Here is an 11364-nt window from a genome sequence, read left to right on the forward strand (position 1 = left end):
AAGCCCTGTCCATACCGCCAATTAAATATTTTCAGTACTGACTTTTGACAATTCCACATTCATGGTGAATGAGAGACAATGTCTGTGTGCTGGAGCGTGTGGTAATTGACTCAGCATCAAGCATTCCAGAAACTGCTCCACATATTGGCCCAGTTCACACATGACACTAAGCCAAATCATGGCTTAGCGTGAACGAGCAAATGGACAGTTTCCGAAAAAGAATATGGCAGCTGCTTTGCTCCTTTCTCCAGTCCATAAACAAATATTGGCTTCAGCTCATGGTCTGTCTGGAGCGAGATAATCCACGAGATGTTAACACTAAAGGAACCATGATTTAGTTTACAGTAGCACAGCAGCAGAAGAACAGAGTGCCCGTGATCTCCTCTCCAGGAACCTGCACATTTGTTTGTTTATTTTGTCAAGGAATACCATACTGTAATGAATTTTTTAAAAAATAATAATAATAATGATAATCTGTTACTAGCCTTTATGAACCTATTATCTTCAGACTTTCACTCACTCAACCACTGCATTTAAAAAAAAAAATGGGTAAGTTTTAAAATATGAACTCAAGAATGGCAGTTGCTTGATATGCTTCTAGACATGTCTGGACTTTTACAATTCCTGAATGGGAGAATGCCTGGGTAGCTCATGCACGCTGTTAACAAACACAAACATTACCCTGAAAAACTTGTTGAATCTCAATTCACAAAGGGACTGGAAAATAAAACGGTTTTCAAAGCACATATGCTCTTTACTGTCCCTGTAGAATGTGGTAATCTTATTTGGCTTTTGACTATAATATATATATAACCGCAAGCATAGAGGAAGAGAGGCAAGTAGTTCACATCTATGCTTACTTAAAGTTGCATTAGGGTATTGCATGTATGCCATTTGATGAACAGCTATTATTAAAAGGACAACACAGCCTGGGTCATATTAATATAAACTGAGGGTTTGGGATTTAAAGACACCTTCTGAGGGAAAGCACAGGTTGGGGAGAACTAAGCTCCCTTAAATATGCATTGAATTGCCCCCCTTCCTGTTTTCCAAGGATTAACTGGTGACCCAGTTATGATGCAAAGGTCTGCTCTACTGCCATCATCACTTTAAACAGTCTTTTTCACCAAGCAAGTTGGGGGACAAGGTGCAACAGAAGGAGCCAAGCCAATTGATACCACCCACTGCCTATTTCCTGGTGCCCAAGTGAACCACCTGTTTCTTAGCTCAAGAATGAAGTCTTGAGTGGTGTGCATGCATTACAGCATGGGTGCGTACGTCGGCCCACACAGCTGTTTTTCCCAAACCGTGCCAACCTGCCCAACAGGTGATGTCACTGTGACGTTAACATATGAGAGTGCTGGATGTAAAAGAGTTAAACAGGTTACCCAATCAGAGCCCAGGGGGTGGAGTCAGCTCTGGGAGGGGCGAAGTTCGTTGGGAGTTGGGTGGTTGGTTGGAGTGGGAGTGAATTGGGATAGAGTCTGTGGTTACGTTGAGTTAGTGTAGCGAAATAAGCTGAGTCAGGAACAGTTAGGGGCCAGGAAGACAAGTAAATAACTAAGAGGTGGTTTAGTGAGTGAGAGCAGGTAGCGGAAGTTATAGGTCTGGATAGACACCCCATGACTGTAATTGACCGATACCGTTTATGAAACCACACGCTTGTTAAACTGCAATAAAGAAACAGAAGTTTATGTTCCAATTTAACCCTGACTGGACTCAGTATTGTACCAGGTAGGGCCTGGGTGGTGGCAGCGAGAAATAAAGTGGTGGCACAGGGATCAATAGACGGTGAAGCGTCTGGGGACCCTGTGTGATCGCCACAGTCACTGAGGGATGGGATGGGGGTTAGGTTCTGTTGGGGTCCCTGCAGTGAATGTGCTGGTGCACCCCACACCATCATTTCCATAGGCCACCTTTGACAGGTAGGTGGGCGGGACCATGTCAGATGACTAATAGGCAAGTGGCCGTGGTCCTCTGTCAATGTTAACCCACGGGGGTAAAGATCTGGCCTGCTGGGCCAAAAAGGTTCCCTGCCCCTGTGCACTAGAGAGAGGCATGGGTAGAGAGACTTAAACTTTATGAATCTCTAGTTCAACTGCTTCATAATAGTAGAAACTCAGAAGACACGTTTGTGCAAGATGATGGGGGAAATGCAGAAAGCTGACTTGGTCATTCAGCTGCTGCCATCCCAAGTACAGCCAGCAGCCTCTGCTTCCTGCTAAGGGAGAGCAAGAATAGTGCGAAGCAGGCCAAGTCTTGCTTTTTCCAAAACAAAGGCATTCGTGGCCTGGCGACACTGCAGTCTGCAGGAGAATATGCACTCACCCGTAAAATTAAGCATACCAGAAGAACATGAGAGTATAAAACCCCCCCAAAAAAACCACCCCACTTGTCTGTAATGTGAAACCTACACCTGCAAACTTCAGTGCCAATAAACTAGTGGTGGTGTTCAAATCTTTCTGCATCAGCTGTTCCTCTGCTGAGTAGCGACTGGTATTTGCCACCATTAAGTAAAGCTTTGTATAATATGCTTGTTGCTTCACTACTGGTGTGCATAGTGGGACACAAACATTAAGAGATGCAGCTGGCCAGTGTTACGGCAGAGTGCCAAGGGACTAGGCAGAACAGGCTGCGTGGAGTTGTTTTGCCAAATGGTACAGTGTCACAATTTTTGTTCTCTCTTGCAGGGACCTATGTGGGGTTTTCCTTTTCTTTTCTTTAAGGCTGTGTTTGTGGCCTGATGTCAATGAATTCCAGAGAACAATATACACCCCTAAAGTTACACTGAAACTGCCTGAAGATACGTAGAAAAAAAAGATGGGTTTAATTTAAGGAGCCCATAACACCCAGGAATATGTGCCCAATTTTACAACATGAATCTCCAGCGCTGAACTACAAGCTGCTGTTCCTAAAAGCAGCTTGGCTATACCAGCAAAGCTGGAAGCAAAAATCTGTCTTGCTGGACAGTGCTGGGGATGGCAATAAGGATGATCAGCAGCTATACGGATTAGATGTTTCTTAGGGCAGCCATTTGTTACTGCACTGCTATGAATTGTGTAGAAGGTGTAGCTTGGTGAAATTCTCCCTTCTAAACAACTATACAGGGGTCCTCTCCTCTTTTGACTCCAGCCACCCTACATTCACTTGAGTAAAAGCAAAGATATGGGCAGGTGGGACAGGAGGCAGCAGAAAAATATGGAAGTAGGGAGTTTTCTTGGGCTAAAGTGAGGCCTCTTGAAGAGCTATAACCACATCATGAGCAAGGCAAGGGAGGAAGGAAGCAGGCATGGATGGAAAGCAGCAAATGGGAGGACAAGGTCAAAGGGTTGGGAGCTCTCTCTGGCAAGGAAGGAAACCGAGAACTAAATGAGGAATCAGGCAGAAGTAAATTCATTCCCTGTTCCTGAGGCCAAATGGAACCCATGGCTTACCCTAGCCCTCTATCAATGGACTCCAAATTATATTGAACTTCCATTACTTTTGCTACCAGACTCATTATTGCTTATAAACAAGAGCATACTTGCAACAATACAAGTTACAACGATCGTTCATTCACAGCCCCAGTGCTTTTCAACATATCTTCCATGTATGCATGTGTATCTATACACGTATATATAGGAAAGTTAAATGGGAAAAGCAGAGGAGAAAAGCCTACTTGCCTCATCAACTGAACTTGGCAAATATGAAATTCTCATTTCCCATCTCTCCCCGCTGCCATCGCAGCCCCCAAACTATGACTTACTGGGCGGGGAGAACCAAAAGCTTAAAGACTCTGGTATTTGTATTTGAGTGATTTAAAGAAAAATACTAAAACAGAGATTTGGACTGAAAAGACCCTTGCATTATAGAAATTCTAGGGAACCTAAAATATTAGCTCAATCTATAATGTCTGAATAAAAACTGCAGTGGATCTCAACCCACAGTTTTATGTAGCATTTATAAACATCAGTAAAGTTCAGAAGAAAAATATATATATATGCATTTTGCTGCAGCACAATGCAAACCTTCTGGAGGTATGCACATTTTCTTTTTATATTTGATCTGCATCATCTGAGTTATGAGAGAACCCCAAATCTTAACACATATCTGGATAGCTTGGGCAAATGTAGGAAGCGCCAAACATCGAGGCAAATGCAAAAGATAAAATGGCTGCGAATCAAAGTTCTGCGTGTGCTCTGATGGGGTGTGTGTGTGTGTATGAATCTGATCTGTGCCCACAGATTCCAAGCACCATGAACTGAATCGGAGGAGGGAGCTCTGTTACTGAAACTGACTGTGGAACTCCCTCTGTAAAGACTGGAGCTTTCCACACTTGGGACAGCTTGCCTGACCAGGACAAACGTCTGCCAAGACTGACTTGAGGATTCACTTAGGTATTTCTGGAATTCCAGCTTATAGCACATCATGATTTGCTTCAGACCAATCTAGCAAAACATTTGTTCTAATGTCTGTCTCAAGAAATGCCCATTGACAGCAGGCTTTTCTAGATTTTGCCCAGGCACATCCAAATTTGACCATATTCCGGATTTGCACTTAACATATGCATTGTTTAGGCAGGGATGGCGAAACCTTCGACCTTCTGGGTGTTAGTAGACTACAGCTCCCATCATCCCAGATTACTGACCATGTTGGCTGGGTCTGTTGAAAGTTAAGGGTCCCAGATAAAAAGTCCAGGTTCGCCATCCCTGCAGTAGGCAAAACTGGGTGTTTTCTCCTGGCCAGAAACATCTTCTTGAAACTAGAAATAACAAATACCAAGTCTCTATTCAGCACATGAAAGCTCAGATGTACTCACCCTGCAAACTGGGCATTGCCAGTGACTACTGCTGTCTCTAAGCCTGAACTCATCAGATAAACACTTGGAATGATATACACGAAAACACAGGTCACATATCAACACCTCTCCGGGCAAATGGCATTCAAAACAATACCAGTCATGAGTTTCTGTCTCCCAGTCCTACAAAAAATACAAAATAATTTGATAGAACATTCTGTCAGTATCTGAAACAGCCATGAGCAAAGCACATTTCTTGAAGTCTAGTAACAGTTAGGCATTATAAATATTTTTTTTAATTACCATACCTCTTTAATGGTTTATTCAATTCTTTTTTAAACTTGAAACCCTATTTTTTTTTCAAATGTTTGGATGACTGGACACTAAGGTTTTAACCTCTAAGAAAGGCTTGTTATGAGAGTGTCTGGTTAGCAACACAAACACAACATATATGCAATGTCCCCAGCTATACAGAAAAACTGCCCTGCTAAAAGAAATTAATAGTGCAAGCTTGAATAATGCAAGCTTTATAAAATCCCTACACGACCTCTATTTTCTTGAAGAAAGGTGATGAGAGTACCCTCTCTGCATTAGGCCGCTAAAACCATGATTTTATACCACTGTTATATGCTTGAAAGTGTGGACTGGAATCCACCTCCAGCTGTTTGGGACGCTAAGGAATTTAGGGAACTCCTTTCAAGCAAAGTTCAGAAGATAATTCACCTTACCTGAATTATTGGAAAGGAAAAAAGGGACAGGAGTTGCTATTGCAACCCCACGCCAATCTGTCTAAGCAGCTATGACTTCCTTTGGAAAGCATCAAATTCTATATAGCTTACCTCCCCTGACTAGGAAGTAGCCACTGTTTTCAAAAGACAGTCAGAGCTGCAGAGGAAGATGGGCAGCTGTAGGATAAGAGCAGAAGTGGCTCCTCAGTCTCCTGATTTCTCTCCAAGAGCATGGAGTGACGGTAAGCCGATACTGCCCTGTGTGACTGAGCTGAACACAGGCGGACACACTCCTCTCCTCAAAATCCCATGCAGCTGGAAGAGGACTTTCTTCCACCTAAGTGTGAACCAAGCCTGAGAAAGCTCAAACTCAACAGAAATGTGAAGTACACATAATTGCCAAATCTAGATCTTTTGCTGGAGGTTAACGCTATATGGATTCAACCATCTCCCTCCTCCTTCCAAATTCTGCTGCCTTGTAGTTTGTTGTTGCTCTGATTGGGTTCATTGGAAAGGTTGCAGTTTATAAATTCTCATTTCCTTCACTGAAATTGGCTTTTTAAAAAAATCGAAATAGGCCTTCAGGATAAAACAGAAAGATCTGTTGAAGTTGACCTATTCTGGGTCAAAGCAGAGGTCCATGTAAGAGCTCAGCGCTCCTGGTGCAAGTTCAACTAAAATCCACAAATGGGACAAAGTTTTGAAATTTATGAGAACCTACAAGCAGAGCATAACAAAACAGGCGTCTTTTTAAACTTTAGAATACGGCTACATTAAGCAGCTTCCTTTTTTTTCCTTTTAACATACCTTTTGCAATGCGATTTCAATCAATCCAAATATTGGAAAGTTTGACCTAATTTTGTTCTTGGTCCTTCAAACGTTTTCAACTGTGTAAATGAAGCCTATAAATAGGATTTCTCAATACAATTCAGAAAAAAATAACAGTTGTCTCTCATCTCTCCACTTCTATTTCCCAACTCTGAATGAGCCACAATCCAGCCAAAGCTAAGTCCTTTTTAAACCCCATTGATGTCAGTGGGAAGGAATTAAGCAACCAATGGGTAAAATGTGTTCAAATGCTCTTCAATACCTTCTTTTAAAAAAAACAAAACAGAACCTGAACTCAATATAATAAATAAGTGTACATGATTTCCGTTCAAGTTGAACTCCTAGCCCTGCGCACTGCGAGGGAAAACAAAAACAAAAATCCCTCAGGGCAGCATAATCAGCTATCCTGGATCGTGACCAATGCCTTTATGCTACAAATAACAAAGAAATAAATATTCTAGCGGCAATTTCCAACTGTTTTCCCTGATAGGGGCAACTCCACTGCAGGAACAACTGAAGCTGTCGTCTGAAGCGACAAGATTATTGGCGGTGTCAGCGAAGCCTCAGAAGACATGCTGGGCTTGTTCACACATCCCTTTATACCATCCTTTAAAATAAGCAATCGTTCAATATGAAAGAGTGTTTTGCTCCTCCTCTGCTCCTGCCGCACCAGGGAGGGAAAAAACCCAGAGGCTGGATTCGTGTCATGTGCAAATCGGTGCTTATTGTATGTTTCCCACAAGCAAATCACAATTAGGAAACCAAGGCTGGAGGAGCAACTCAGAAATGTTTGAGCAGGGCACGCTGCTCAGTTGCCTTAAGGCATGGTTCAGAATAAACTTTAATGTGGTTTAATGGGACATGTGAACCAGCGCACCACAAGAGGCCCTCGTGTGTGTGACTCAGATCTTGCAACACCTAGGGTGGTGAAACTTGAGCTCATTTTTCTTCCTAACTCTACTTCAGTAATGTATTATGAATTAAGATAGGATGACCGTGTGAATAAAGAACAGGGCTGCTGCGCCTTTAACAGCTGCATGACAGCATATATCTGCTAAAATTCATGCTTCTACAAAACTATTAAAGGTACGACCCTATCTGCCCACAGACTGTCTCACCAGGGTGGTACATGCCCTGGTTATCTCCCGCATGGACTACTGCAACACACTTTACATGGGGCTACCTATGAAGGTGACTAGGAGACTACAACTAATAGAGAATGCAGCAGCTAGACTGGTGACTAGGAGCAGCTGTTGGGACCTTCACTGCCTCCCATTACGTTTCCGAGAACAATTCAAAGTGTTGGTGCTGACTTTTGAAGCCCTAAATGGCCTCGGCCCAGTATACCTGAAAGAGTGTCTCCACCAACATCGTTCTGCCCGGACACTAAGGTCCTCCTCCGAGGGTCTTCTGGTGATTCCCTCACTGCGAGAAATGAAGTTACAGGGAACCAGGCAGAGGGCCTTCTCAGCAGTGGCACCCTCCCATCAGATGTCAATGAGATAAAGAACTACACAACTTTTAAAAGACATCTGTAGGCAACCTTGTATCAGGAAGGTTTTTTTAATGCTTGGTGTTTTACTATGTTTTTATATGTAGTGTAAGCCGCCTAGAGTGGCTGGGGAAGTCCAGCCAGATGGACAGGGTATAAATAATAATAAAATATTATTACAGGAGACTTGTCCTCTTTTTCATCTTGTCTCCCTAAATTTTAACTTCTGTATAATGTTATGTTATGTGACAAAAGGAAATATCTCATTCCTTCGTTTGTTATTTCATTTTGTGAATATGAAGTGTTTCTCATCAGCCTTTGAAGTTGATGTGTCTGCATCAAGTCTAGGAAACAGTCCCATCCTCTGAGCCCACCAGCAATCTCTCTAGACATATTACATATTATAAGAAGCCTGTCTCAGCTGGGAAATTTTCACTGGCACTGACTCCTGTCAAATTCAGGGAGTATCAGTTCTTTCACTGCCTTAAATATATTGGCCATAATCTATCAGAATCCAGAATAACTGCATTGTGCATGGATGGAGCACACCTGGGTGCTGCTACCTGCGTAGTACGCCTTAACATGACCAAAGCAGAAAATTAAGAAAATTCCACAGAAACCCAAATGTTTTGGGCCTGGAAAAGTCAGAGTAGGACCCTTGAAATCACTGGCCTTACATTAGTTTTGCTAACTTAAGTCCTTCAATTTCAATGGGTTTACTCAGAGTATGACTTAGTTGGGTGCAGCCCATTGATTAGATGTGTTCTTTTACCCTAATAACATATTCAGATCGGATGAGCATATATGTGGGGCTTTCACTCATATGAAGGTATGATTTGTGAGAGCAGCCCATGTGATTTGCACAATCACAACAATTTTCTGCTTTAGAAAAACAAAACAAAACAAAACACAACACCAATCCTCTTAACTTTTCTTTAGACTCACTATCAACTACAATATTAAAAACAGAAAGACACGTGCAATGTATTCTACACCAGTAGCATAAAATAAAGGTGTTGACTTTTACTTTCTGTTGCCTTTTCGTATTATAAGCTCCTCCCTAGAACTATACTAGAGCTATACTCATAGCACAGATCAAAATGTTTCAGAAAGAAAACACCTGATTCTTACATTTGATATATGATTTACCAAAGACTAAAGGGATGTTAATCTTAATGAGCTTTCTCACACTGGATTCCCCTTCCTCTTCTTTGAACAGGTTTGCCCAAATGCTCAGCAGCAGCAAAGACCCAATTTAAGAAGAAAATGTTTTGGCACAATCCACCACTGGGAAGTCTTTCTTCAAGGGCCATAAAAAGAACTTAACTAGATCAGGTCGAAGGTCCATCTAGACTCACAGACACCCAGTTGCCTATGGGAAGCCTGCAAGCAGCCCCTGAGTGCAACGTTTCTCTCCTCACCTGTGACTACGAGCAGCTGGTATTCAGAGACGTATTGCCTCTGAGATGTATTGCCTCTGACAGTGAAGGTAAAGTGTGGCCATCATGGCTTGCAGCCACTGATAGCCTTAACCTCCCATTTAAATGAAAGGACACTGTACAATAGCACTACTAGGGCTTGTTCAACTCACATGGATTTCAATTGGGCTTGTGCAAAGGACACTCTGGATTGGGCCCTTACTATTAATTAGCTAACAAAAACAAAACTAAAGAGGCGATAAAATTTGAGATTTCCAAATCGCTAACGCAAAGTTCATATAGTACTAGTAACTAACTCGAGCACAGAATGCCTTATTGCTGCGTTGCACCTAAGGGCTTTTTCACATAGCTTCGGAGCAACTTGGGAACCAGGTAACCCAGGTCACAATCCTGTGTCCTGGTATAAAATCCCCTAGTATAAAATCCTTGGTCGAAAGAAGATTGTTCTGCTTAGTTGTCTGACATACTAGGCTTGAACCATCTTTATAACATCCACCACCCAACATAGCAGAAGTGCATTATGTTGCAACACAGGTACAGAGCCTTAAAATGACAGGTGGTTGTTCATTTGTTTTTTACCATATGCTTGAGTAGCATTAAATAAATATAAACTGAAGGATATCCCAGGTGTCCTTCATAATGGCATTACCAAGTCAAAGACAAAGGCTCAATTCAGATGTCATGTTAAACCATGGTTTAGTGTGACGACGACAAACTGCAATGAGCCTCAGATCATATCCTCCCCTCTTCTCACGGAGTACAACCACAATAAGGTGTTCCAAACCTTTGCTTCCGTTTTCACTTAACCACAGTTTGTTGTGTCATCCAAACTGACACACTGTGGTTAACATTAACTAAGGTTTGCAAGAAACAAACCGACTTCATATACTGTTTTGTCTGTTTGGATGGCAACATGTGTTTAAGCAAAAACAGAAGCAAAAAAGGTCTCCAAACTCCTCCTTGCAGCTGTGCTGGATGACAGAAAGGGAAGGTGCACAACTATAATGTTCACCTGCAGCTTGTTCTCACCCTTGTGCCAAACCATGGTTTAGGGCGACATTCAGATACATTGAATAATTACACAGGTTGAAGGGGGGAAAGCATTTTCTTTAGCATTTTCATCACCAATTTTTAAAGCTTAGTTTTGGAGAAACGTTTATAGAGAGAGATATAAAATGAGGAGATTCACAATAAGAGAAGAAAAATTGCATAACCATGTTGAAGAAGGTAGAAAGGGGGAGGAATATGAACTTGGGTAGGAGGCTAGTCTTTGTGCCAATGGGGTAGGAGCAAGGGGTCTACACCACTAATGTATAAAGCTCCAATTAAAAATATTAAAAATTAAAAGGTAATGGTTTTAAAATCTAAATTTAAAAAGAAATTCAGTAGTAAAATTACAGGGACAGAAGATTTTAAAATCTAAATTTAAAAAGAAATTCAGTAGTAAAATTGCAAGGACAGAAACGCATCCTAATGCCAAAGGGGTAATTCTGGCAAATGTCGCTTGCTGATATCATGTGTATCCTATCACTATTTTTAAATATCAAGCTCTTTTGTTTCTAAATGCCTACCATCTGAATATGTGTTGGAACAGTTGCAGGGCCAGGGATGTACATGGATGTTTGCCATGTGATTTCCTCGCATGAGACAGGAGGTATTTATATAACTTTAACATCTGGCCGCCAGTGTTCTAATAATGGCAGATCTAGAAAGTACGAAAGTCCTTCTCTGCACTTGCCAAGTCTGCCACCAGGTGTCATCATCTACTCCCAGAAACAACTGATAAAAGGGAAACCATTGCAACTTTACATCTTGTGGCAAAACATGTGAGTAACCACTTCCAGTTCCCCAGGAAGAAGAAGAAGAAGAAAAATAATACTTTAAACGACAATCCTGTGCAGGTCAATCTCAGAACTGCATGGAACATGGATGACAGGCATTATTAATACGTATTTGCAGAAGCAACAATTCTAGACTATCCTTAATGCACAACAGAAATAAGAGAATATAACAAGGAAATTCAAAGACTACATAGTGCAAAAGTTGTTCACCTTGATTTTTGCTGTTGTCCGGGAGAAAGGCTGCATACTGTAGGCCTTT

General features: G+C 41.8%; 1 protein-coding gene across 14 annotated transcripts in view; it reads right to left on the reverse strand.

Annotated features, from left to right (window-relative positions):
- The window catches only part of ZMYND11 (zinc finger MYND-type containing 11), a 109340-nt gene that overhangs the window by 28397 nt on the left and 69579 nt on the right, over window positions 1–11364 (reverse strand). For 8 of the 14 annotated variants that reach the window (XM_082192363.1, XM_082192350.1, XM_082192356.1 and 5 more), the window contains 2 exons: window positions 11316–11360; window positions 4799–4960 (listed from right to left, as the gene is read on the reverse strand). The exons of 2 other annotated variants lie outside the window; for them this stretch is intronic. In XM_082192363.1, the coding sequence (XP_082048489.1) occupies window positions 4799–4960; window positions 11316–11360 (207 nt within the window). The remainder of the gene's footprint in view (window positions 1–4798; window positions 4961–11315; window positions 11361–11364) is intronic. 4 more of the 14 variants (XM_082192353.1, XM_082192360.1, XM_082192362.1 and 1 more) reach the window with 2 other exon arrangements.

The sequence above is a fragment of the Podarcis vaucheri genome, assembly GCF_965113315.1.
Source record: "Podarcis vaucheri genome assembly, chromosome: 12".
Taxonomy (NCBI): domain Eukaryota; kingdom Metazoa; phylum Chordata; class Lepidosauria; order Squamata; family Lacertidae; genus Podarcis; species Podarcis vaucheri.